The sequence below is a fragment of the Trachypithecus francoisi genome, unplaced genomic scaffold, assembly GCF_009764315.1.
Source record: "Trachypithecus francoisi isolate TF-2019V2 unplaced genomic scaffold, Tfra_2.0 Lachesis_group3, whole genome shotgun sequence".
NCBI lineage: Eukaryota > Metazoa > Chordata > Mammalia > Primates > Cercopithecidae > Trachypithecus > Trachypithecus francoisi.
Window position 1 is genome coordinate 145,103,029 of NW_022681468.1, and position 27,545 is coordinate 145,130,573.

The following is a 27,545-nucleotide window of genomic DNA, read 5'->3' on the forward strand; positions in this document are numbered from 1 at the left end:
TAGCAGGCACCCGCACAGTGGCGAGACCAAGGACCCAGAGAGAAAGGTGACAGTGCAGCCGGGGAGGCTGAGGATCCACGGAGCTGGATGAGTGAGGGTGAAGGCAAGAAGTAAAGCCCAGAAGCAAAGATTTTAAGAGGAAAGAAGACATCTGAAGGCAACACCACCCTAAACTACAGGTTAGATCAGAGTTTAGGACCTGACGTTAGCCCTCGCCCATCATGCACAGGCGTTCATTGCAGAAGGGGAGTTTATTGGGGAAGGGGGAATTCATTGCGGAAGGGTGCTGCAGGTGCCTAGCTCCCAACTCAGTAACCTCTTTCCCTTGCCTGATTCCTGGAGGAGAAGCGGAGCCTGAGGGATTGGGGGCGGGGGGCCGGGTGATGAAGGTGAGACATTAGAGACATTGGGCGCACCCTGGGGGGCTGGACCAGTCCTGCCCTGGACTGACATGCCCCAGAAGACTCCTGCCCAGTGGGTTCCTATGGTCGGCGGTGAACTCTGATGGGGTGGCGGATGGGGAAGTGTCAATGCCTCCAGAGCTGCCAATTGTCCTGTAGAGAGTGGCATTTGGATGCAGGCCCTCGGTGATGCTTCTAACAGCTACTTTTCAGAAGTGGAAACAGCTGGCGCTCCTCCTCCAGTGCTGGCTGTAGGAACAAGAGGAGAGGGATAGAGGACGCCCTAACAGGGGCCTTCCTATACCACCTACCACCCCCACCCTCCCCCCACAGGCTGCAGGGTTGGCATGCTCCTTGCAAGACCAGAAACACTGATGCTCCTAGGAGCTCTTCTGACTGGACCCCTGGATCCAGCGGGCAAGTATCAGGCTCCTCTAGCGGTGGGGTGTTCCTCAGAATCCCTGGGAGGTGGGGAGGAGAGAGGTGCGGCAAGCGGGTCCCTGAGAGAGACTGGAAGGTCATTTCGCCGCGCAGCTCAGCGGGATGGGAAACTTCTCAGTGCGGCAGGACACTTGGGTCCCGTTAGGGGCGCTCCGTGAGCTGGGGAAGGACTGGCCAAGGCCTTTGTTGCCAGGGAGGGGTAGCTGGGAGCGTAGTGCTGAGGAGGCCCTTCTCTGTGCCCACAGGCAGTCAGGACGCACTCTCACTGCCCTGGGAAGTGCAGCGCTATGACGGCTGGTTTAACAACCTGAGGCACCACGAGCGTGGCGCTGTTGGTGCGTTCTGCGGGCTCGGGCCGTGCTGGGGCCGTGGCTCGCGAAGGTCAGGGGCGCGGGAGGCCCTGAGAGGAGAATATGCCGGGAACACGCGCCCAGCAGCTCCGCTGCCTACACAGCGCAATCTTACGCGCTCCTGGGCCCAAGAGACTCTTGCGGGAAGGTTCTGTCAGTGAAGGGGGTTGGGGGTTGAGGGAGGCTTAGGGCGAGGTTTGGGTGATCCTTGGGGATGGAGTGCTTAGACAGAGCCACACTCCCTGCCTCCGCAGGCTGCCGGTTGCAGCGCCGAGTACCAGCCAATTACGCCGACGGTGTGTATCAGGCTCTGCAGGAGCCGCAGCTGCCCAACCCGCGCCGGCTCAGCGATGCAGCCACGCGCGGCATAGCTGGGCTGCCGTCGCTCCGCAACCGCACTGTACTGGGGGTCTTCTTTGGTGAGGGCAAAGGGGGAGACCAGTGGGGTTGATCTGGAGCTCTGCTCAGCCTTGGGGAGGGGCCAGATCCCCTCTGCGGGTCCACAGGAGACCCATCCGAGACTCCCAACCACTTCCTCCCTCTCTAAGCAGCACTTCAAGACTGCCTTCATCTCGGAGAGATTTGGGATGTTGATACAGAGATATTCACTCCTCTTTCTCTTACGCTTTACTCCAAACTAGGGGTGTCACTGGACCCCCATTATGGCTCTTGGGAACTGAGCTCCCCAGCCACCGCTCTCCTCACCATGTCTTTGTAACCATCTTACCTCCCCCTAGCCCAGAGGGAGGAGGACTGACTTGGGGTACTCCTACATAAATTATATCATTTTGATTCTCACAACAGCTTTATGAATTGGATAGGAAGGGAACTCACTATAGTCTCACTTTGCAGATTAGAAAATTGAGGCTCCCTGGGACTAACCTGCAGAGCTGGTGGCGGAGCTGGCACTAGGACCTCTGTCTTTTGGCACCTGAGGACACTTGGAGGCCGCCCTGGCCGTGGGGAGAGCGCGATACGGACGTTTGTCATCTATTTGCACTCCATGCCCGCAGGCTACCATCTTCTTTCCGACGTGGTGAGCGTGGAAACGCCCGGCTGCCCCGCCGAGTTCCTCAACATCCGCATCCCGCCCGGAGACCCGGTGTTCGACCCGGACCAGCGCGGGGACGTGGTGCTGCCCTTCCAGAGGAGCCGCTGGGACCCCAAGACCGGACGGAGCCCCAGCAACCCCCGAGACCTGGTGAGGAGGGGAAGACGGCGGGAAGGGGCCGCACCCCAGTCAGTTGGGACCCAGGCTGCGGGCCTGGCAGGGCCTGGCGGGGAGGGGCGCCCACTCCCCAGCCGCAGACAACCGCCAGGTCCCGCATTCCCTGGCCTGCAGCCGCCCACCCCCTCCTCGCCCCCTTACACCTCAGTTCACCCACCGCATGCCCCACAGACCAATCAGGTGACGGGCTGGCTGGACGGCAGCGCCATCTATGGCTCCTCGCATTCCTGGAGCGACGCGCTGCGGAGCTTCTCCGGGGGACAGTTGGCGTCGGGGCCCGACCCCGCCTTCCCCCGAGACTCGCAGAAGCCCCTGCTCATGTGGGCGGCGCCTGACCCCGCCAACGGGCAGAGCGGGCCCCGGGGGCTGTACGGTGAGGCCGCGGGGGCGGGACGGGACCGGCTGGGGGTCTGCGAGTGTGGGCTCCCCCGATCACGCTACCGCTCATCTCTTCCCCTGCGCCCCCACGTCGGATGCAGCCTTCGGGGCGGAGCGAGGGAACCGGGAGCCCTTCCTGCAGGCGCTGGGCCTGCTCTGGTTCCGCTATCACAACCTGTGCGCGCAGAGGCTGGCCCGCCAGCACCCAGACTGGGGGGACGAGGAGCTGTTCCAGCACGCGCGCAAGAGGGTCATCGCCACCTACCAGGTCAGCTGTCCGCGCCCCGCGACGTCCCCCCTTCCGCGAGCAAGTCCACGAGAGACTCCGCTGCCCCACAGAGCTCCTCATCTATGGACAACCTCCACCCAGAAACCCCTCCCCAGACAGCCGAGGTCTAGGGAAGCCCCAGTAAATGATAGGGCGGCACACGCTGTTTAGAGGAGAAATCTGGCTGGTGATTCTTAATCACCTCCCAACCCCCCCTCCCCCAAATCCCCTGGTTCTTTGAGGAGACAGGCCTCACACCGCTCCTGTTCGAGTTGCTTCTCCCATGACTGACCCTGCCTGGTCCTCATCTCCACCTGGAAGCCGTCCTTGGGCTCAGACCCTTCCAGGCCCTGCCCCATCCAACTCGTGCCCCCCTCGCTTCTCTCTGCCCCTCAGAACATCGCTATGTATGAGTGGCTGCCCAGCTTCCTGCAGAAAACACCCCCGGAGTATACAGGTGAGGGAGTAGGGGGTGGGAGGACACCTGTGTTGAGAATCCTGAGGGGATAGGAGACAGGTGGGTGTGATGGGAGGATGTGGAGGCAAGGAGCCTATCCCCCTATCATCTCGGTCTCCTTCCTGCAGGATACCGTCCTTTCCTAGACCCCAGCATCTCCCCAGAATTTGTGGTGGCCTCTGAGCAGTTCTTCTCTACCATGGTGCCCCCTGGTGTCTACATGAGGTGAGGGAGGGGCTGGCAGAGAGGGGGCATCACACCGAGAAAGGTGCAGAATGAACTGCCTTGGAGGCTGGGGCCTTTCACACTCCTTTGCAGTTTCACTGGAGAAGGGGAAGCAAAAATTTGGGGCCCTGAAACAGAACCCTGGGGTAAGATGTGTGGGCTTAGTAGGGAAATCTCCCCAGCTCTCCTAAGGCCTGAAATTTGGTTGCTGGGTGTAGGATTTGTCCAGCAGCTGAGTCATTCCCTCCCCTCCTCTCTCCACCCTACCTGGACTAGGAGCGCACACCATCTCCAGTAAACATACATTGCCAAATGTCTGCCATGTTCAAGGAAGTTCCTGGGCCACTGCTCAATCCTAGTGAACCCCCACTGAGTCCCTCAGCCCACTCAATCCCATCCTTGACTCTTCTCTGAATTCCCTCATCACATCCTTTGTTCTCCATTTCAGAAATGCCAGCTGTCATTTCCGGAAGGTCCTGAACAAGGGTTTTCAAAGCTCCCAAGCTCTCAGGGTCTGCAACAACTACTGGATTCGGGAGGTCAGACTGGGGTCAGGGTCATGGGAAGATGGGTCAAGGTCAGTCTTCACACAGGCTGGGAAAAGCAACAATTCCAGTTCTTGGGTGTTGCTACCCCAGGTTCATGGGAGATGAAGGATAGAGGAAATTATCCGGGGACAACAGCTCAAGAGAGTCTGGAACTGGCCAAGGGCTCTTTGTCCTGGGGTACTAAAGTGGCCCAGGCTGAGAGAGACTGAGTTTTGGGTAGGGGCCCTAGAGCCTATCTTGAGTGCATTGTTTACTTCCAGAACCCCAATCTGAACAGTACCCAGGAGGTGAATGAGCTGCTGCTGGGAATGGCCTCCCAGATTTCGGAGCTGGAGGACAGGATAGTGGTTGAAGATCTGAGGGGTGAGCTCAGAGCCAGAAGGGGTGGATGGTAAAGGGCCAGGAAGCCTGAGGATCCTTCTGGGTTCATCAACAGCAGAACTAGGGCACCCACGATGCAGGAACACAGATACAAACAGAGATTTCAAGGAGTCATAAGAAGAAAATGAACTTTGAACTTTTTTTTTTTTTAGCTTAATTTACAGTTTTGTGTTACTTTTATTTTAAATTAACTCTGAGTATTGGGGAGGGGTGGTACCACAATCTCTTTGGTGCTTAGTTAGGTCTCTAAATTTTTTCATTCAGCCCTGTCTTGAAATTAGGGAGGCATAGGACAGGGTATTTACTGCTTGGTGACTAGAACAGCCTTGAGTCTTAGCGGAAGGGTCTTACTGGAAAAACTGGCCCTGATCACATATGGTGACACTGTGTGGTCACCACACAATGGTCAGCATGGACACAGATCTCATGTGGATCACTGGGGGTAGCCGAGAAGGAAGAACCATAGTGCTAATAGTTGGATACAAGGCTGCAGGACAAAAAAGGGTGGAGAGGACAAAGCCCAAAGTCTGCTCTTCTCTCCTCTTCAGATTACTGGCCTGGCCCTGGCAAATTCTCCCGTACAGACTATGTGGCCAGCAGCATCCAGCGTGGCCGAGATATGGGGCTGCCCAGCTATAGCCAGGCCCTGCTGGCCTTTGGGCTGGCCATCCCAAGGAACTGGAGTGATCTCAACCCTAATGTGGATCCCCAGGTCAGGAATACTAATGATAATAATGGCAGCTCAAGCTTTCCTATGGCAATACTGTTCCAAACCTTTACATATGTTGACTCATTTAGTCTACATAATAACATCATAAGGTACATATAATCATTTTCCCCATTTTACTGATGACATAGTTGGTAAATGGTAGAGGCAGGACTTAAATTCAGCCATATGATTCCAGAATCTATTCCTAACCACTGCATTGTACCATTCCTGCAGGGTGGCTTCTGGGTTGGGTGCCATTGTCCTGTTGTTGCAGGGTCCCACCCCAAGGGCTGGGTGCCCCTGAAGCTGCTAATCATTGAGGTCAGGCAGGCTGGTGATGGTCACAGGATATGCTCCTCGGGCACCTGACCGTGGTCTTACCATGGGTAGGGACACACTGATCCTTCCACCAGACTTGTCCTGCCTGAGGGGGCTTGCTTAGGAAGAGGAAATCAGGCCTGAGCAGCCAGCCAGGCAGTTGCTGGGGTCCTGTGTCCCAGGGATGGGGCAACAGTGGCTGCCCTCCTCAGCAAACATACACTCACCCCTTATCTTCTGTGGTGCCCCAGGTGCTGGAGGCCACAGCTGCCCTGTACAACCAGGACCTATCCCAGCTAGAGCTGCTCCCTGGGGGGCTCCTGGAGAGCCATGGGGACCCTGGACCCCTGTTCAACGCCATTGTCCTCGACCAGTTTGTACGGCTGCGGGATGGTGACCGCTACTGGTTTGAGAATACCAGGAATGGGTAAGGCTTGCCTGGGTCCCCACCTCAGATTCCTCCTCAGCCTGGGCCCTAGACCCTCTGTCTGGCCTTAGACAGCCCTTATGAGCCCTTGATTCTTAGTCAGCCCACCACACCCTTCCTAAGCCCTCTGGGTCTCTTTTTCTTTTCTTTTCTCTTTCTTTCTTTTTCTTTTCTTTTTCTTTTTTTCTTTTCTTTTCTTTTTCTTTTTTTTTTTTTTTGAGACAGAGTCTAGCTTTGTCACCCAGGCTGGAGTGCAGTTGCGTGATCTTGGCTCAATGCAACATCCACCTCCCAGGTTCAAGTGATTCTCCTGCCTCGGCCTCCTGAGTAGCTGGAATTACAGGCATGTACCAACATGCCCAGCTACTTTTTTTTTTTTTTCAGTAGAGACAGGGTTTTACCATGCTGGTCAGGCTGGTCTCGAACTCCTGACCTCAAGTGATCCACTCCACTCACCTTGGCCTCCCAAAGTGTTGGGATTACAGGCATGAGCCACCGCACCTGGCCCCTCTGGGTCTCTTTTCTCACCTGGCTCCTTGGGTCTGGGGTTGCTGGAGGCCTGCATCCCCTTCCCATCCCAGTGACTTCTACTTCCTCCAACTTAGGCTGTTCTCCAAGAAGGAGATTGAAGAAATCCGAAATACCACCCTGCGGAACGTGCTGGTCACTGTTATCAATGTTGACCCCAGTGCTCTGCAGCCCAATGTTTTTGTCTGGCATAGAGGTGAGTGCCCTGGGAGAACACAAGTGAGTGACAGTGGCCAGAGAAGGATCAAGATTGAGGGTGCGGTGGAATCACTTGGTGCTGTCCAGGGAGTCAGGCACCTTCTGTGTTGGGCTAGAAGGGAGGCCTGCATTTGGCTGGCTCCCACACCAGGGACCTCAACTAGCACACAAGCTGCACCCTACAGTCAAGAAGGGGTGGATGGGGTAGATGCCAAGAAACAGGATGTGGATGGGGACTTTGTGAGGGAGACAGTTTCAGGGAGATGGGCCTGGGGAAGACAGATGATACCTTGGTCCTTTATAGGTTAGAGGGGAAAGAGGTCTGGCCACGCAGCGGGATCCTCAGACTTTGAGATCTTCCATGCCCTCTCCCTCAGGTGCACCCTGCCCTCAGCCTAAGCAGCTCACAACCAACGGCCTGCCCCCGTGTGCACCCCTGACTGTGCTTGACTTCTTTGAGGGCAGCAGCCCTGGTTTTGCCATCACCATCATTGCTCTCTGCTGCCTTCCCTTAGGTGAGCTCTTAGGCAGCCTCTCTGCAGACTGGCCCTGCCCCTCGTTTCCCGCTGGCCTGAGGGGCTGGCTGTTTGATACCGTTTCAGACCAGGCTCAAGGAACCTCTGGAAGGGAGGGGCCATAGCCGAAGCCACAGTGAAGCTCTAGGTGAGGAGCTCCCTCCTCACTGGCTCCTTCTGATCCCCTTCAGTGAGTCTGCTTCTCTCTGGAGTGGTGGCCTATTTCCGGGGCCGAGAACGCAAGAAGCTACAAAAGAAAGGCAAAGAGAGTGTGAAGAAGGAAGCAGCCAAAGATGGAGTGCCAGGTGAGAAGGGGCTGGGCAGAGGAGGGAGAAGCGAGGGGGGAGGGGAGAGACAGGAGTCTGGGAGAAAGAACCAAGTTACAGAGTGAGAGGAAAGCCAGGGTGCCTTTAGGGTCTTCACAGTGGAATTGACCTGAAGGCGGGGACCTGGGGACATCTACTGAACTACCCGGCCCAATCCTCCCTTCCCCAGCGATGGAGTGGCCAGGCCCCAAGGAGAGCAGCAGTCCCATCATCATCCAGCTGCTGCCAGACAGGTGTCTGCAGGTCCTGAACAGGCGTCTCACTGTGCTCCGCGTGGTCCAGCTGCAGCCTCTGCAGCAGGTCAACCTCATCCTGTCCAGCAACCGAGGATGCCGCACCCTGCTGCTCAAGATCCCCAAGGAGTATGACCTGGTATGGCTCGTCCTGCCTCCGCTGCCTGGGCTGCCCTCACAAGACTCCATTATCACAAGCGAGGCCACCCTATCCTCAGCTATAGACCTCACCTATGACAGCTGCTGCTGGAGAGAGAGGCTCCTTTCAGAGGCCCCCAGACTCAACCTGACCCCCTTCGGTCACACACCTGGCCCCAGCCTGGATGGATGGGAAGGAGCTTTTCTCCCCTCCCCTCAACCCAAGATCCGTTGAGGGGAGGCTGAAGCAGAAGGTCCAGCAAGCTTCCTCCCACTCAGGTGCTGCTGTTCAGTTCTGAAGAGGAACGGGGCGCCTTTGTGCAGCAACTACGGGACTTCTGTGTGCGCTGGGCTCTGGGCCTCCATGTGGCTGAGATGAGTGAGAAGGAGCTATTTAGGAAGGCTGTGACAAAACAGCAGCGGGAACGCATCCTGGAGATCTTCTTCAGACACCTTTTTGCTCAGGTGCCATGATCTGTGCCTTTTGGAGATGGGCCCAGCCCCAGAAATGGAGGAAACCTGGGCTAGATAGAACACCATGTGGGTGAACTAAGCTTCCACTCTGTGGCCTGGAGAGAAATAGCCTTGCTTGAATCCTGGCATTGCCACTTTACTTAGCCCTGTGACCTTAGGCAAGTCACATTATCACTGTTCTGTATCTCTGTTTCCTCATCTATAAAACAGTGATGAAAACTGTATCCATCCCACTGCATTGTTGTGAGGATTTGGTGAGATCATCTACATGCGTGGTCCACAGAGGTTGGGCCCTGGACCCAAGGGCATCAGCCTCACCTGGGAACATGTTAGAAATGCACCTACCCAGTCAGGCTGAACCAGGAACTCTGTGGGTGGGGCCTGGCAATCTGTGTTTTAACAAGCTCTCCAGATGATTCGGATACACTCTAATGCTTGAAAAACATTGTTTTATGTACAGTGCTTATTGGCCCAAGTGCTGGTTCAGTTGTAGGCATTTAACAAATGGTTGTGGCCGGGTGCAGTGGCTCATGCCTGTAATCCCAGCACTTTGGGAGGCCGACGTGGGCAGATCACCTAAGGTCAGGAGTTTGAGACTAGCCTGGCCAACATGGTGAAACCCCCATCTCTACTAAAAATACAAAAATTAGCTGGGCATGGTGGTGGGCACCTGTAATCCCAGCTACTTGGAGGCTGAGGCAGGAGGATTGCTTGAACCCTGGCGGCGGAGGTTGCAGTGAGCCGAGATCCTGCCACTGCACTCCAGACTGGGTGACAGAGCAAGACTCCATCTCAAACAAACAAACAAAAAACAATAAATGGTTGTCACATGTGACTTTTAAACATTTTGCACAATGGACAAATCATAGGCACATGGCAGCCTTATCTGAATTGGCAAGAGGGCACAGCCCCAGCCCCTTCCTGCCTGTCTGCCATCATGTCGCTACACCTTCTGTCCCCAGTATAGGCTCTCTCACTTTTCATTCCCCTCAACTTTGCACTTCCCCTTCCACACCCCAGCACCATGCCCACTGTATGAAGTTCCTGGTTCTTGGGCCCAGGGAGAAATGGGCAGGCTGCTAGAGATTTGATTCCCCCATCTCTAGGCCAACAGAGGCCCCAGTCAGTATATCTAAGGATCAGGAGAACTTCAGGGTTCAGCCTTTCTGATTTGGACTTTGGGGAGATGTGAAGGGTCACTGAACTGCTTCTAGCATAGGCTTCACCTCCTTCTCTTTCCCTCCCTCTGCTGCTGCCCAAGTGCAGGTGCTGGACATCAACCAGGCCGACGCAGGGACCTTGCCCCTGGACTCCTGCCAGAAGGTGCGGGAGGCCCTGACCTGCGAGCTGAGCAGGGCCGAGTTTGCCGAGTCCCTGGGCCTCAAGCCCCAGGACACGTTTGTGGAGTCGATGTTCTCTCTGGCTGACAAGGATGGCAATGGCTACCTGTCCTTCCGAGAGTTCCTGGATATCCTGGTGGTCTTCATGAAAGGTAGGGGGCTGGGAGGTGGCAGGCTATCCAAGAATCTAGGGATCTTTCAGCAAGGAGATGACCTGCATCCCCTTTTCTCTTCCCAGGCTCCCCAGAGGATAAGTCCCGTCTGATGTTTACCATGTATGACCTGGATGAGAATGGCTTCCTCTCCAAGGACGAATTCTTCACCATGATGCGGTATGGGGTGTGCCTTTCTAATCCTGAGACTTCCTGGTGTGTTTCAAACAGGAAAACAGGTTGAGTCAGAAGAGGGCTGGCAAAGAAGCTATGTGGTCATCTGTGTTGAGAGGTGGCCTAGACACTACATCCTAAACTCTCAGAACATCCACCTTTAAATGTTTACCTGACTGGCTCCTGCCTCTGGGAGAGTCTCTGTCTGGACTGTCAACACCAGCCAGAAAAGTGTCCCTGGTCAAAAAACAAAAACAAAAACCCAACACCAGTATGGCCAACGACAAAAATCCACGAATCCCTTTTGGGTGCCCTTGGATCTTTGTGAACTCTTTTACAGCATGCCCAACACTGTGCTTTACCCAATGAAACAGTGAATGGATGACCTTGATCGCTGCTCCAATATTCATCACCATGATAGTCAGGAAGAGAAACGTGGAAGGCTTCTCCATATTCCAACCATTCTTTCTTCCTGCATCTTAAGCCATTTCTGGTTTTGTTGTGCCGGTAAAAAACAGCTTTGTTCTTCTCATTCCTGAAGACAATGAATGCGTCAGTAACACAGCTCGCCTCCACGCCATAAGGGCAGGGCTTGTTCCCTGTTGAATCCAGCTTCTCCACACTGTGATTGGCACAGTGCAGGCATTTCATACATGACTGAGTAAGACAAAATGAAATAAGTCAGCAAATGAATACAAAGTATAGATGTAACAGCCCACATTATTGTGATTTTTCTATCCTGTTAAGCCTTAACATTGCGTTAAGCATTCGCCTTAACTGCTACATTCCTCATATAGTCCAGATACCCTGACTGGACAAGAGCTTCTGAAAGGGCAAAGCTATTGCAGTCTGTAGCTCGCTGGGTATGTCATTGCAGGCCCAGCCCCAGGTGAGGCTCAAGGGAATCTAGGAGAGGGTCCCTGCCTCCAAGGGCTGAGTTCCCACCTTCTTTGTTTGTTTTGAGACGGAGTCACTCTGTCACCCAGGCTGGAGTGCAGTGCCATGATCTCAGCTCACTGCAACCCCCGCCACCCAGGTTCAAGTGATTCTCCTGCCTCAGCCTCCCAAGTATCTGGGATTACAGGTGTGAACCACCAAGTCCAGCCAATTTTTATATTTTTAGTACAGATGGGTTTCACCGTGTTAGCCAGGCTAGTCTCGAACTCCTGACCTCAGATGATCAGCCCGCCTCAGCCTCCCAAAGTGCTGGGATTACAGGTATGGGCCGCCGCACCTGGCGAATTCCCACCTTCTTGTCCTGTAACTCAGTGTGTATCTTGCTTACTGTCGGTGGGACGATGTTTTTAATGTGATGGCTGTGCTCGCTGTGTTGTACGGGCCCAGCATGGCACAGCATTGCTGCCAGACCTACACAAACTTGCATAGTGTGTCTGTTTCTGTCCCAAGGCACAAGCTGTGAATAGAGCTTGGCTATTGCAGGTGCCACTGTGGGTGCTATCAGGTTGGGCATGGAGACGTTCCCACCTGTGCCCAGGGTGTTGGCACAAGGAAGCAGTGGCATTGCAGCTAGGTCCCCTCCTTGGCACCCTGCTGCCTGGTGCCCCCACTGGACTATGAAAGGGGGAGCCCAGGGGTGATGTGGGAGGCATCAACAAAAGAGAGTGGACAGAGAGCCTGCCACGAGAGTGGACCATGCACACCCTGGACACAACCCTGCACTCAGTGGACTATCTTCCCAGTTGTAGATGCCCCCTGTTTAAGGGCTGCTTTCTCTAATTGGTCAAGGTCACTTTCAATTCTGTTCTGCCTTTTGAGTCCATGGCCACCCCACCCAGCTTAATGTCAGCTGCAGGCTGGATAAGTGCCTTCTCAGTGCCATTTCCCGGGTCACTGGTAACCACACTAGATAATCCAGGGCCTGCCCCACCCTGAACCTACCCAAGCCTGACCTTGCTGGGTGACAGGCTGCTGTGTCTCTGGTCCTCCTCCAGGTCCTTCATCGAGATCTCCAACAACTGCCTGTCCAAGGCCCAGCTGGCCGAGGTGGTGGAGTCCATGTTCCGGGAGTCGGGATTCCAGGACAAGGAGGAGCTGACATGGGAGGATTTTCACTTCATGCTGCGGGACCATGACAGCGAGCTCCGCTTCACGCAGCTCTGTGTCAAAGGTGGAGGTGGAAGTGGTGAGTGTGTGAGGAATGGTTGGCATCAGGGAGGGGGGGCATGTCCTCCAAATGAGAGTTCCCGCTAGGCAGGGCCCAGGGCTTATTCTTTTCTAAGTCCTTGGTACCTAGTACAGGACCAAGCACATGTAATCGGGGTGGCACATGTAGGTGTGCAAGTTGTCTACTGCACAAGGATGCCCACTGAGATCAAGGAGCAGGTTGAAATCTATCCTACACACTGCTCAAAGCCACGGGCATTGGTCTAGGATATATCTGGCCAGAGGAAGAGGCATTGTTTCTTTTACACAAAGGACCTGCAGGGTTGCATCCACCTGAGAGGACGTTCTCTTTCTTGCGCAAAGTTGTTACACTGTCTGCCCTGTGCACAGTGAGTGCTTAGTGTGGGGAAGGAGGGAAACAGGACTGGAGTCAGAGATCTGGACATGACTTTCCCAGAAGGGAGGAGGGTACAGTCTCCCATCCTACCCCACTGCCCTTGTGGGGAAGCCAGTCCTGCCTCTTGTTCTCTTCTCTAGGTATTAGAGATATCTTTAAACAAAACATCAGCTGTCGAGTCTCATTCATCACTCGGACACCTGGGGAGCGGTAAGCAGGAATGGGGCTCTGGTGGGTTGGCCTGGCTGAGCCCCCTGCAAAGAAATGAAGGGAGTAGGACTGGCTGATCAGCCTCGGGTAAAATCAGGCATTTGCCCTTTGAAAGTAGCTCTTGGTAGCACAAAAATTCCAGCTGCCTCTCTCACCCTATGCTGCTCAGATGCTTGGCTCTCTCCCTGCCACTCCAGGCCGGAATCATTCTACAAAACAAATCGTGAGATCCTATTAATTCGTTTTGCACCTTGCCCCCTGCCTGGTCCCAGGAGCCACTCCCTACCTCTACCCCATGCTCTGACCTGGGAGTTCTTCTCCTGGCTGCAAAGACAAGGGGAGAACAGCCGCATTTCTTTTTCTCAGCTCCCACCCCCAGGGAATGGGGCCCCCTGCCTCAGGAGCCCCAGAGCTGGGAGGCCCTGGACTGAAGAAGAGGTTTGGCAAAAAGTGAGTGTTTCCCAAATCCCTGGGCCCAAAGAGACATGGAGAGAAGTCTCAGGGTCCCTAGGCCCCACCTACATATCCTTGACATATAAGGGACCATCCTGAGTCTCATTCCATTTTCGTTCCTGACCTGACTGGGGGGTTATAGTGTTGCATGACTGTTCATCCTCTTCCAACCTCTGCACCCCGTTCTTCAGGCAAGGGTCCTGGCTCAACAGGATGATAGTAAGGGGTCTCTTGGCTCCTGCCTGCTTTGGGCACAGCCTTGAGGCCTGTGCTGGGATCAGGAAGAAAGAAGGATAGAACAGACAGGAGGAGGGGAGTAGCAGGGAGACAATGAGTGGGTGGATGGAGCAAAGATGGAAGTCAAGGGCTGGAGGAGTAAGAAGCCCGCAGATTGCTTTTTTCCCTTCATCTGTTGTGGCCCATCCTGATGCCTGCCAGATCCCCAGGTCACCTTTCATGGGGTGGCATTAAGGGAAGGCCAGAGGGCCCTTACCACACTGCTGCCCTGCCTCCCCTTGCTATAGGGCAGCGGCGCCTGTTCCCCGGCTGTACACAGAGGCGCTGCAAGAGAAGACACAGCGAGGCCTCCTAGCCCAAAAGCTGCAGCAGTACAAGCGCTTCGTGGAGAACTACCGGAGGCACATCGTGTGTGTCGCAATCTTCTCAGCCATCAGTGTTGGCGTGTTTGCAGATCGTGCTTACTGTAAGAGTTCCAGGCTGTGGGCAGTGGGCAGGGAGCAGGCCCCAACCCTTGGAGAGGAGTGAAAAGGCCTCTGATCCTAAGAGTCTGCATAGGAGAGCCCAGGGCTCAGGACCCTGGCCTCCTGTGCCAAGCTGATCTAACCTCACTCTGGCCCCAGACTATGGCTTTGCCTCGCCACCCTCGGGCATTGCACAGACCACCCTCGTGGGCATCATCCTGTCACGGGGCACGGCGGCCAGCGTCTCCTTCATGTTCTCCTATATCCTGCTCACCATGTGCCGCAACCTCATCACCTTCCTGCGAGAGACTTTCCTCAACCGCTACGTGCCCTTCGACGCCGCGGTGGACTTCCACCGCTGGATCGCCATGGCTGCTGTTGTCCTGGCTAGTACGTGACTCCCAGGCTTTTTCCTCTTTGCTGAAGCACCCTGGGTTTAGTTGGGGGAAACAGTGGGGAGATGGAACTCCTTATACCCCCATCTCTCCTCCCCATGCCTCCTCTCCCTCGGGATCGGAGGCAGAGTCTGTCCTCGTTGGCATCTCTAACAGGGTCTGTCTCTTTCAGTTTTGCACAGTGCTGGCCACGTAGTCAATGTCTACATCTTCTCAGTCAGCCCCCTCAGCCTGCTGGCCTGCATATTCCCCAACGTCTTTGTGAATGATGGGTCAGTTCTGGGGAAGGTTTCTCCTGGGATTCACAGGGCGGGCCTAAGGGTATAATAGAAAAAGAAATCGGCAGGGCACAGTGGCTCACACCTGTAAGCCCAACACTTTGGAAGGCTGAGGCAGGAGGATCGCTTGAGGCCAGGAGTTCCAGACAAGCCTGAGCACTAAAGTGAGACTCCATCTGTACAAAAAGTAAAAAGATTAGTGGGGCATTGTGGTGCACATCTGTAGTCCTGGCTACTTAGGAGGCTGAGGCAGGAGGATTGCTTGAGCCCAGGAGTTTGAGGTTGCAGTGAGCCATGATCAGTACCACTGCATTCCAGCCTGGGCAAGAGAGCAAGACCCTGTCTTTAAAAAAAAAGAAAAGAAAAAGAAAAAAAGAAATCGACAGTCCCAGACACTCAGCGAGAAGCTCAGCGCTAAGCTAGTCCCCTGGGGGAAGCTGAAAGGTAAACTTCTTGCCCTCAGGAAGGCAGCTGGCTGTGCTTGTCCAGGAAAGGTGTTTGGGAGATGAGGTCAGAGACTCTCATATATCCTGGCACACAGCTTGCCATCTCTGCCTTCTGTCCTTTCACTGGGCAGACATTTATGGAGTGTGTCCCATGTGTCCACCCAGATGCCAGAATAGGGATGTCAAGATACATGCAGTCATTCAACAACTACTTACCGAGATTTGCTGTGTGCCTTGTATTGTTCTAAGCCTAGGGATAGAGCAGTGAATGAAACAAAAATCTCTGCCCTATGGAGCTTACAGAATAATGAACCAGGGACTCAAGGAAGCAGGGGTCAACCACAGTAAGAGAGTTCAGGATAACACAGAAGGAAAAATTGCTGAGTGCAGAGGGTGGAACCGTGGACGGCTGGGTGCCAAGTTCCTTGGAGGGATCCCCGACCATCTGGGTGGAGGCCGCATACCCTCAGCAGTCAGGGCCAGCAGGAAAGGAGTCATGCTGTGGTGTGGCACTGCTGGAGCCCCTGCTGCCCCAGCCAGAGGCTCAAGGTGCCTTTGCCCCCCAGGTCCAAGCTTCCCCAGAAGTTCTATTGGTGGTTCTTCCAGACCGTCCCAGGTAGGAAATGTGGGATCTGGGGGTTCTGTCTGAGGACTTCTGCTTTTGTCTCCATCTCTCTGTGAACACTCACTTGTCTGTAGTGGCCATGGGGTCTGTTTCTAGCCTTCAGGACAAGCCCCAGCTCCATTCCCTCCAGGCAGTCTTTTCTGGGGGCCGCGGAGGGATGAGAGAGGAAGGAGGGCAGGATAGTGGAATGTGCTGTTGTCTTTTCAGCCCAAGCTGAAGTCCTGAGACTACTCACTGGCCCTGTCCTCCTGCCCGCAGGTATGACAGGGGTGCTTCTGCTCCTGGTCCTGGCCATCATGTATGTCTTTGCCTCCCACCACTTCCGCCGCCGCAGCTTCCGGGGCTTCTGGCTGACCCACCACCTCTACATCCTGCTCTATGCCCTGGTGAGGGACTTCCCTGGGCCAGCCCATGGAGCAGGGAGCTCAGGATGGGACAGGAAGGTGAAGGAGAGAGATTTGGATCCAAGATCTCAGAATGAGACCTTGACATTTAAGACCCCAGACCTCAGCCCTATCTCCCCAGCACAGGCCTACTGCCTGGGCAAGAGGGGGTGCCGGGCAGGGGCCTGGCTGGGCCTGAGCTGTACTAACTGGCCATGTCTCCAGCTCATCATCCACGGCAGCTATGCTCTGATCCAGCTGCCCACTTTCCATATCTACTTCCTGGTCCCGGCAATCATCTATGGGGGTGACAAGCTGGTGAGCCTGAGCCGGAAGAAGGTGGAGATCAGCGTGGTGAAGGCGGAGCTGCTGCCCTCAGGTACTAGGCCCCGCCTGACATGGGTTGGGAGTAACAGAGGCCAAATCTTCAGACATGGGGAGACAGCTCACCAGGCCTCCTGACCCCATTACTGCCTCTGACTCTGTGTCCAAAAACAAACAAAAAAAACCACTCTCGGGGATTCCCGAAGGTTTCCTGATAGAAGTAGACCAGGAAGGGCTGTGCTTAGCTCCCTGGAGACTTGCAGATGGTGAGAAGTGACCCTGAGAAGAGGTGGCTGAAGGTGCATACAGAGGGGTTTGAGGATGGGAAAGGCCCCCACACGTGTGGCCTGGGTACAGGGAAGCGCAGGGCAGGAAGCCACATATGCCTGTCCTGTTCCTTCTCTCAGAGACAGACAAATGCCCAGATTGCCAGCCTGTTGTTGAGAGTCAGTGTTGGCCAAAGTCGGGATTGGTATCATCATAGAGGGTGGCAAAAGATGATTTTATGTATCCCAGGACTGTCTAACCTTCAGGACTCACATTGTAAACAAATTAATGTCATTGCAATATTATTTCAATTGAGATTACTTAAGGACAAAGTCTCAGAGTGGAGTTAGTATGCCTTTCTACTCTCCAGCACTTGCTAATCTCCTTTTTTTAACAGAGAGATCAGGCCTGAGGCTCAGCTATGGTCAGATAACAAACAGTATCCAGCTAAAATTTGGTAACAAAATATGTTATTTTCTACGTGGAACACATGATACTGGTTTTCCACTTACCTTAGCAATAAAGTTCCCTGCCAAGATACATTGAATCGTAAAAGTTAGTTGATTTAAAGAAAAGCGTTAGATAGATGATAGTACAGGAGGTGTGTAGAAAGGTAACCCTCAAATGGAGGTTTGATAGCCACTGAGATGGTCCTTGGTGAGCCTGAGTCCTTTTACCCAGCAGGCTGATATTCAAGGCAGTGCTGTGAGGCCTGGGCCTTCCATGGGAAGAGGGAGTAGAGAGGAGGAGAGGGGCTGGAAGAGGGCAGCGGAGAAATCCAGCCCTTGCATTACCTGGGAAACAGAGAAGGGGACCCTCCTACTCCCAGCCCCAGGAGCCCCACCTGTTTAGACCACGTGACTATTCCCCAGGCCTCAGGCGTATGGAGAGGACAGGCCCCTGTCAGTCCTCAGGTACCAGGAGCAAGCCTTCTGATCTGTGCTTTTCCCTGTCTATGACCTCCAGGAGTGACCTACCTGCAATTCCAGAGGCCCCATGGCTTTGAGTACAAGTCAGGGCAGTGGGTGCGGATCGCTTGCCTGGCTCTGGGGACCACCGAGTACCACCCCTTCACCCTGACCTCTGCGCCCCATGAGGACACGCTCAGCCTGCACATCCGGGCGGTGGGGCCCTGGACCACTCGTCTCAGGGAGATCTACTCAGCCCCGAGGGGCAATGGCTGTGCTGGATACCCGAAGGTGCCTGTCACCGGGAACCCTGCTTTTGGGCCTCTGGCACTGGCAGAGGATCTCTACCCTTCCCCATCCTGAGACTAGAAGCTCCAGCCCATCCCAAAGCCAGCCTGGGAGAGGCCCGGGGTGCCTCAGAAAAGACTAGGATGTTCTGTATCTTCCCTCTGCCTGTGTCTCCGTTTCTGGCCTCAGAGCTGGGGCAGGGCCAGGCTCATTTCATCTCCCCCTCTCTTGGCAGCTGTACCTTGATGGACCATTTGGAGAGGGCCATCAGGAGTGGCATAAATTTGAGGTATCAGTGTTGGTGGGAGGGGGCATTGGGGTCACCCCCTTTGCCTCCATCCTCAAAGACCTGGTCTTCAAGTCATCCTTGGGCAGCCAAATGCTGTGTAAGAAGGTGAGCATCCCTCCCTCATTCATCAAATGGGGCATAGGTGGCCGAATTTTGTCCCCACATCACAGTGGTGGAGCATGACAGAAAGCTCCTGGCTCCAGGAACTGAGTCTGAAGGGGTCATTCTTACCCAGTGGTTGAGATGCCAAACTTGGAGGGACGTTGGTGGTGTAGCCAGACGGGCCTCTGCTAGGACCTGTCAGTTGGAAGCCTGGGATCAGGCTGGTGGGTCCTGCCACAGCTTTGGTGTCTGCAGGTGGTCTGGAGCTTTCCAGTCTCTCAGGTGAAGGCCCCTGGGATGTAGGGAGGCTGAGCTGAGCTGGGTCCTGAGCTGCAGCCATGTGTCCCCAGATCTACTTCATCTGGGTGACGCGGACCCAGCGTCAGTTTGAGTGGCTGGCTGACATCATCCGAGAGGTGGAGGAGAGCGACCACCAGGACCTGGTGTCTGCGCACATCTATATCACCCAGCTGGCTGACAAGTTCGACCTCAGGACCACAATGCTGGTATGTCAGGGCCCACCAGCCAGGGCAACTTGGTGGGCAGATGGATTGGCAGCATAAGGCAGGATGGCCAGGGCAGGTGGGTGGATGGCCAGGCTGAGCTGGCAGGAGGGACAGAGCTGGTGGCCCTGATCCTCAGCCTCCAGCTCCCTCCCCTCCCCAGTCTGTGTCTCCTGGGCTATGTGGGCTGGCTCGGGCTGAGTGCTGGCACTAATTGTCTTTGGTCTGACCTGCCCATGGGCCCCCAGTACATCTGTGAGCGGCACTTCCAGAAGGTGCTGAACCGGAGTCTGTTCACGGGCCTGCGCTCCATCACCCACTTTGGCCGTCCCCCCTTCGAGCCCTTCTTCAACTCCCTGCAGGAGGTCCACCCACAGGTCAGTCCCACTCCCTCCCACCCTGGGACTCTGGTCTTCCCCTGCCAGGACATCCTGGCCCGGAAGCACCCTGCCGCTCTGTTCTGAGCAGACAACTCCACCCCTTGCCTGGCCCTAGGATGGGGTCAGGTCTTAAAGGGGGACTTCCACCCCCTTCACCTTAAGCCTCCTCCTCAAGGCCTGGATTTGAAGCCCTGGTCATTCCAGCCAAGCTCAGGAAGCAGCTTTTTCCAAGGAGAGTGAGCACCTCCAGGCTGCAGCCCCCTCCTCTCCAATCTCCTGACAGGTGCGCAAGATTGGGGTGTTCAGCTGTGGCCCTCCGGGAATGACCAAGAATGTAGAGAAGGCCTGTCAGCTCGTCAACAGGCAGGACCGAGCCCACTTCATGCACCACTATGAGAATTTCTGAGCCCGTCCTCCCTGGCTGCTGCTTCTAGTACCCTGCCTTCCCTTCTGTGCACCTAACTTGCCCAACCCTATTGGCAATCTCTCCATCAGAATCTACTTTGGGCCTCAGCTGGAGGACTGCAGAGCCCCTCCCAATATTGGGAGCAATATTGGCCCAGACAATTATACAGATGAGAAAAGGCAGGAGACTATGTTCTACAGTTGCAGTGCATGATGATCATAAGACCACCTAGTTATCAACAGCATTCCTGCAGCCCTCCAGCCTTCCTGCCCTTACCAAGTGCACAATCAGTCAGGATCTCCCAAAGAAGATAAAGCCCACTCCCCACCCCAGCTCAAGCCATGGCGGGTGTGGCAAGCAAAGTGGGGAGAGGACAGTCCCTGCTTGTGACTGAGGTACAACAGTGCTTGTCTCCAATGGCCCCCACATCTCCACAGAATCGATGCATCGCTTTGCTATTTGCTTGGCCCGATATTTGAGGGAGGAAGAGGCTAGGATACTCTGGCTGAGAATCTCCTCAAAGCCCAGTGCAGAAACCATGATGCTTAGAACCTGGACAGCTCGACTACCTCAACTCTGTCTCCAGGTCTTTTCCCTCTGGCTCCAAAAGGAGCAGCCCTACTTCTACCCCTTCCTGCCCCCAAAGTGTCAGCAACCTTGAGGAGGGCACCAGGAAACAAAGATGCCTCCCCAACCCTGATATTCCTGATGTCACCAGTGACACCCACTGCCCTGACCCCTGGGCAGGCCCCTGTCTGCATCTACTAGAGTGGTCCCTGGGCTCTGGGGCTGAAGGATTCCAGCCTCTCTGCCAGATATTCAGACCTTGCTCTCAATTCCCCTCTTCCACATGAGTTGGGTGACCAGCTGTCCTAGTTTGCCCAGGACTCTCCCTGTTTTAGCACTGAAAGTCTCTTGCCCCAGGAAACCCCATCAGTCCCCGGCAGCCTGGGATAGCTGGTCACCTTACGCAAGAGCCAGTCTGAAACATCCCCTCCGTACTCAGCTCTTCAACTTTTCTTTTCATTTTCCATCTGGCTCTTTCCTAAAAAGCTGAGCTGTAAAATATTTTACATCGACATATAATAAGTAATCATGTATATATTTTACCATGACCCAGGTCAAGACAGAGAACATTTCAACATTTCCATCACCCCAGAAAGTTCCCTCGTACTCACTTCCACTTAGTCTCCCCTAGCTTCTAGAAGCAACCACTGATGTGATTTCTACCAAATCCAGTTTTGGTCATACTAAATGTACTCTTTTGAGACTGGTCTCTTTCACTTACCATAATGCTTTTGTAATTCATCCACGTTTTTGTGCGTATCAGCACTTTGTTCCTATTCCATTGTAGAGATGTACTCCAGCTTGTTTATTCTTCTGTTGATGGACGTTTGGGTTGTTTCTAATGTTGAATGATTATGAATAAAAATGCTGTGAGTTTTCTTGTACCTATGTTTCAGTGGCCATCATGCACTCATTTTTCTTGAGTATGTATCTATGAGTGGAAATGCCGGGTCATACAGTTCTCCATCCAGTAGAACCTGTGGAGGGAGGGTTTCAGACCAAGTTTGTCTTCTCATTGGCCCCACCCTACCTCTTCAGCCAGGCCAAATGCTTCTGGTTCCCAACCTCCTATATTGAAAGTATCTCTCTGACAAGGCTGAAAGAGCACCAATCAGAAGTCAAGAGACCTGGATTCTAGCACCCAATTTATCTGTAAATAGCTATGGAGGGAAATCCCTTAACTCCTCTGGGCCTCTTCCTCATTTATTCAAATGTCTGTGATATTATTGGGAAGTCAACAATATTGACCCAGACAGTTACGCAGATGACAAAAGGCAGGAGACTATGTTCTACAGTTGCAGTACATGATGATTGTGAGTCCACCTGTTTATCAACAGCATCATTCCTGCAGCCCTCCAGCCTTCCTGCCCTTACTAGGTGCACAACCAATTTCTGTCTACTGATCAAGAATTTTTGTTTTGTTTACACATGTACACACACATGCTGTATTTCAGTACACGTTATGACTGAATCATAGTTCATATACTGTCCTGACATTAACTTTTTTGCTTAGAAATAGGTCTAAATATATATATATATATATATATTTTTTTTTTTTTTGAAGGGGAGAGTATCCACCACCTCAAACATTCATCCTTTGTGTTACAAACAATCCAATTATACTTTTTAAGTTATCTTTAAATGTACAATTAAATTATTTTGTATTATAGTCCCTCTGCTGTGTTAGTAAATACTATGTCTTATTCATTCTTCTATTTTTGTACCCATTAACCGCCCCCACTTCCCCTGACACCCTTGACTCTGGTAACCATTGTTCTATTCTCTGTCTCCATGAGTCCAATTGTTTTGATTTTTAGATCCCACAAAGAAGTAAGAACATGCAATATTTGGCTTTCTGTGCTTGGCTTATTTCACTTAACATAACGCTCTTCAGGTCCATCCATATTGTTGTAAATGACAGGATCTCATTCTTTTTTTATGACTGAATAGCTCTCCATTTTTTCTTTATCCACTCATCTGTTTATGGACATTTAGGTTGCTTCCAAATCTTGGCTATTGTGAACAGTGCTGCAATAAACATGGGAGTGCAGATATCTCTTCATTTATTAAGAATTTTTGAGTAAGAGGAGCCAATCCAGCATAGTACTTAAGAGTGAGGGCTCGTAAGTCAAACTGGGTTTGAGTCCTAACTGGGTGACTTTGAGAAAACAAAGAAAACTCTCAGGGCCTCAGTTTGCTCCTTCATAAAATGGGGATAAGTACCTGCCTCACAGGGTTTGGGAAGATCTAATGATAGAATTCAATTCGACAAATATGTGTTGAGCATCTGTTATGTCCCAGGCACAGGCACAGCTTCTAGGGAACTGAAATGTTAGTGGAAGGAAACAGACAAAGAACAAGATAGAAGGAAGAGGAAGAGGAAGGGAAGAAGGACGTCACAGGTCATAAGTGCTTTGAAGATAATAAAACTACGACATGACAGTGACTAAGGGGATCCCTTTAGATAAGATGATTAGAGAAGCCCTCTAAGACGACGACAACAAAACGATGACAATTAATGCATACAGAGCTTGCTGTGTGCCCAGTGCTGTCATAAGTACTTGAAATGCATTAACTCACTTAATCCTTAAAATAATCACAATCCCCATTTTACAGATAAGGGATACTGAAGCACGAAGAGCCTTAAACAACTTGTTCAAAGTTATCTAGAAGGTAAGTGAGAAGACACACTAGGTTTTTCTTTTTTTAGAGACAGGGTCTCGCTCTGCCACCTAGGCTGGAGCGCAGTGGTATGATCATAGCTCACTGTAACCTTGAACTCCTAAGCTCAAGCGATCCTCCTGCCTCAGTCTCCCCAGTAGCTGGGACTACAGGCATGCACTACCATACCTAGTTAATTTTAAAGTTTTTTGTAGAGACAGGCTACTCACTATGTTGCCCAGACTAGTCTCGACCTGCTGAGCTCAAGCAAATCTTCCCGCTTTGGGAGGAGAACAGATTTGAACCCAGAAAGTTTAATCAGAGATTATGCCCTTAACTACCACTTTATCCTGCCACTCAAAAGCAGGCTGCAAGCGTTCAGGTGAAGTTAATGTATGGAAAGCCCTTAATTGTGCCTGGCACCTAGTAATATTGTTAAGAGTATCACCTATTAGTAAGAGAAGCTGAAGCTTTGAAGGCAGAGCTCCATAGTCTGAGGAGTTTGTGGTTTGTGGGGCTTGAGTAATGGTAAGTGACTTGTTTCTAGTCCACATTTATCCCCTATCCGATCATCCCTCCTTCTCATTTCCCCAGCTTCCCGCTCACTTTCTTGTGTTCCACCAGGTTCTGGCTCTGTGAAGCCAGAAGGAGGCCTGCTCTAACCCCCAGGGACACACTCCCCAGCCACCCCGATCATGTGGAAGTCAATCCCTCCTGACCTTGCATGGCGTGGAAAATTACCAAGTGACCACCTTCCTGTCTTGACCCCAGGGAGCTGTAAATTTCCTGGGAAGTCTCTCCATGATTTCACAGGAATTCTTATCCTCTCTGGACAGTGACCTCAGGTGAAATGTAACATGAAGGCCCAACCTTTTCTGAGAGTGAGAGGCTAGCAGTGAGAATTTAGGAAAGGCTGCCGAAAATGCACTGGATGCTGGAATCAGGGGACCTCAGTTTTGTTTCCAGCATTAGTGCTCAAATCACCAAGTAACCTGAGGAAAGTCACCTGAGTTTTATGGGCCTCTATTTGTCTTACCAAGAAAATAAAAGAATTAGGCTGACCAGGTACAGTGGCTCACGTCTGTAATCCCAGCACTTTGGGAGGCCAAGGCAGGTAGATTACTTGAGGCCAGGAGTTCGAGATCAGCCTGGTCAACATGGGGAAACCCTGTCTCTACTAAAAATACAAAAATTAGCCAGGTGTGGTGGCAGGCGCCTGTAATCCCAGCTACTCAGGTGGTAGAGGCACAAGAATCTCTTGAACCTGAGAGGTAGAGGTTGCAGTGAGCTGAGATTGCACCACTGCACTCCAGCCTGAGTGACAGAGTGAGACCTTGTCTCAAAAAAAAAAAAAAAAAAAAAAAAAAAAAAGGATTAGGCTAAAACCCCTTCTAGACCTGAAACTTCACTCTTCCCTTCTGCACTCGGTGTCTCAAATGGATAGAAGAAAACAGTTTCCTTGGCCTCTCAACCAAGGTTAAATAGTCTGGGGAAGGAACTAATATTTACAGGTTTACTTTGAGTTGGGTCCTGTAACACATTTACATAAATTGCCTCACTTAATCCTCACAATAACTCTCTGGAGAAGGTATTACTGCCTCCATTGTATAGATGTGGGACTCCAAGTACATCACCCACAGGCATTCAGCTAGTAACAGGTAAAATAAGGGTTTGAATCCTATGATATCTCAGCGTCTCCGCTCTTTGTATCCTGATGCCTCTAAAGGTATAAGCAACCAAGCATTTTCATAATATATTTTCCATTGTTAATTGTTCTGATGGTATTTATTGAACAACTGCTGTGAACACAGATCATACTAGATCCCACAGGGTCCAGAAGAAAAGCAAGACATACTTCCTGCCCTCCAGGAGCCAAAAACCAATCCAACTCTGGGGAGAAAGTACAGTAACTTATCACACTGGCAAGCACAATGCTTGCTCAATGTTCCTCTTTCCTTCTATGCTATAAGCCCCGTAGAGAGCAGGACTTATGCCTATAGTTCACTGTCATTTTTCCCCTGCCTAGTAAAGTGCCAGACAGACAGCACATTCTCAAGGGATAGTTCAGGAATACATTACACTATGTGATAAGCAACTGATTAAATGCTAAGATGAGTGGATTCAGAAAGGGAATTCAGAAAAGGTCCTTGCAAGAGGAGGATTTGGAGCTTAACCGTGAAGAATGAAGAAGGTCCATGTACACATTCATTGCTGGGCTGGAGTACTCATCCTGCTGGTTGGACTACATTCCTCTTCCACAGCCAGATCCTAAAGATGCCATCTTTCTAAGGAAAGGGTATCTTTGGATTCCCCTTACCTTTGGATCTGCCAACACCCAGTGTGACATGGAAACAACACCCACTGTTGTTCTGGAAAACAAGAGCCTCACCTCGTCAGGATTCAGAAGAGGCTGACATCTTTGGAAGGCATAAGCTTTGGGGAATGTGTTGGAGTGGTCCCAGATGGGGAAGGAGGCATTTAGGGCTGAGTTCTCCCGCGGACAGGAAGTCCATTACCTGGAGTGATTGAAGCAGGGGGTAGGCAAAGGAATAGTAATGAAGATTTCCTCTGTGTCAGACCCAAGGTCTGGTTTCCTAATAGCTCTCTCTCGTAATTCTCTTGGCAACCTGAGGAAGCCATAATTGTCTGGATGTCCAACAATCAGAGAATGATTAAGTAAACTATACAATGAAATGGAGTATTATATAACCATGTGTGATGAAAATTATTAGATGAGCAATCTTGTATTCAGGAAGTTTGGCAAAATATCTCAAGAGTCTTAAAAGGTTTGTTCTACTAATTCCTTTTGTAGGAACCTGTCTTAGGAAAATAACCAGGAATCCAGACAAATATTTACTTTTATGGATGAAAACTCACCAAAATGGTAAGAGTGGGTATTTCTAGGTGATGATATGTTTGATTTTATTTTTCTTTTTATACTTTTGTACATTGTTCAAAAATACAAAATATTCTTAATAAGAAATAAAAAATATACATGAAAAATTTGTTTTAAGAGCTGGGTATGGTGACTCACACCTGTATAATCCCAGCACTTTGGGAGGCCGATGTGGGAGGACTACTTGGGAAGAGGAGTTCGAGACTAGCCTTGGCAACACAGTGAGACTCTCTCTTTACAAAAAATAAAATAATTTGTTAGGTGTGATGGCGTGCACCTGTTGTCCCAGCTACTCAGGAGGCTGAGGTTGGAGGATAGCTTGAAACCAGGAGCTTGAGGCTGCAGGGACCTATGATCACGCCAATGCACTGCAGCCTAAGTGAAAAAGTGAGACCGTATCTTAAATATTCCAATCCAAACAAAAGTCTTTTTGGAAAAACTATAATTACAAATATTTTAAAAGCACATAAGAATGGATAAGGGTGTCCCAGCGCAGTGGCTCACACCTGTAATCCCAGCACCTTGAAAGGCCAAGGTGGGTGGATCACTTGAGGTCAGGAGTTCGAGACCATCTTGGGCAACATATTGAAACCCTGTCTCTACTAAAAATACAAAAATTAGCCCGGTGTGGTGGCATGCACCTGTAGTCCCAGCTATTTGGGAGGCTGAGGGGGGAGGATGGCTTGAGCCCAGGAGACAGAGGTTGCAGTGAGCCAAGATCAGGCCAACTGCACTCCAGCCCAGGTGACAGAGCCACACCATGTCTCAAAAAAAAAAGAGAAGAAAAAGAAGATTTATCGTTAAGTAGAAATAGTATTTCTGTTTCTACTGTATACAGATAAAAGTTGTATCTGTATTTTGATTGTGACTATGAAAATGTTTACTTATATATCGTTAAGTAGAAATTGTACTTCTATTTCTACTGTATATAGATACAAATTGTATCTGTATTTTGATTGTGACTGAAAATATTTACTTATAAACTGTTAACAGTATATCTGGGGGTGAAGTAGAACTAAGAGTGACTTTTATTTTCCATGTTACACATCTCTGAGATTTTAAAATAACAAATATCTACTTCTTTCATAATCATGGATTAACAGTAGAGATTTTTAAGATTATGATTACACATGCACGAAGACTGGAGGCAATCAAGAAAAATCCAAAGTTGATGTGTTACAGTGATGACTGTTGTCACAATCAAACTTTTGTTGCTTTTTAATTATGATGATTGTGTCAAAACAAATTTAAAAGATCAGCGTTTTGCCATCAAAAGGAAAAGAGAAGCCAATGAAGAAAAAGACAACGGGACAAATACTGAAAACAAATCTCCAACTCAGTAGCATTTATTCTGAAAGAAAAAGAGAAAAATATTTTTGCCTACCCCCAAGGAAGCATAGGAGTGATGCTTGATAATTGTGTTAATATCCTTCAGCATAATGGTCCCACTTCTAAGAATCCTATAGAAAAATTTGCACTTATATGGAAAGATTTATATACAAGGAAATTCATTGATTTATAGTAGCAAAATATTGGAAGAAACCTAAACACCCAATAACAGGAGAATGATGAATGATGCATGATGATACATGGTGCATCCATACAACAGATGCTATGTTATGTGCAATGGCTGTTATGTTATACACATCCACTCAATATGTTGGCATGAAAAGGAATAAATACGGTTTACATTTACTGACATGGAAATACATACGGTAATTCGTTGGTATCCA

General features: G+C 51.4%; 1 protein-coding gene across 2 annotated transcripts; it reads left to right on the top strand.

Moving 5' to 3' along the window:
* The first annotated feature begins 88 nt into the window (after positions 1-88).
* Positions 89-21,143, top strand: DUOX2 (dual oxidase 2). Of its 2 annotated transcripts, XM_033190252.1 has the most exons (34): positions 89-179; positions 735-818; positions 1,088-1,177; positions 1,447-1,611; positions 2,206-2,393; positions 2,592-2,793; positions 2,900-3,066; positions 3,463-3,523; positions 3,652-3,748; positions 4,197-4,287; positions 4,557-4,659; positions 5,226-5,389; positions 5,956-6,131; positions 6,737-6,855; positions 7,235-7,372; positions 7,564-7,677; positions 7,868-8,070; positions 8,349-8,534; positions 9,810-10,035; positions 10,122-10,215; positions 12,162-12,352; positions 12,871-12,940; positions 13,307-13,390; positions 13,918-14,096; positions 14,254-14,484; positions 14,662-14,761; positions 15,780-15,829; positions 16,097-16,224; positions 16,447-16,600; positions 17,779-18,011; positions 18,244-18,402; positions 18,750-18,905; positions 19,151-19,279; positions 19,566-21,143. In XM_033190252.1, the coding sequence occupies exons 2-34, from the start codon at positions 749-751 to the stop codon at positions 19,686-19,688; spliced, it is 4,641 nt and encodes a 1,546-aa protein (XP_033046143.1). In that variant the 5' UTR covers positions 89-179; positions 735-748; the 3' UTR covers positions 19,689-21,143. The 2 variants fall into 2 exon arrangements, with proteins under 2 accessions (XP_033046143.1, XP_033046144.1); XM_033190253.1 differs by lacking the exon at positions 7,235-7,372.
* Positions 21,144-27,545: the final 6,402 nt, after the last annotated feature.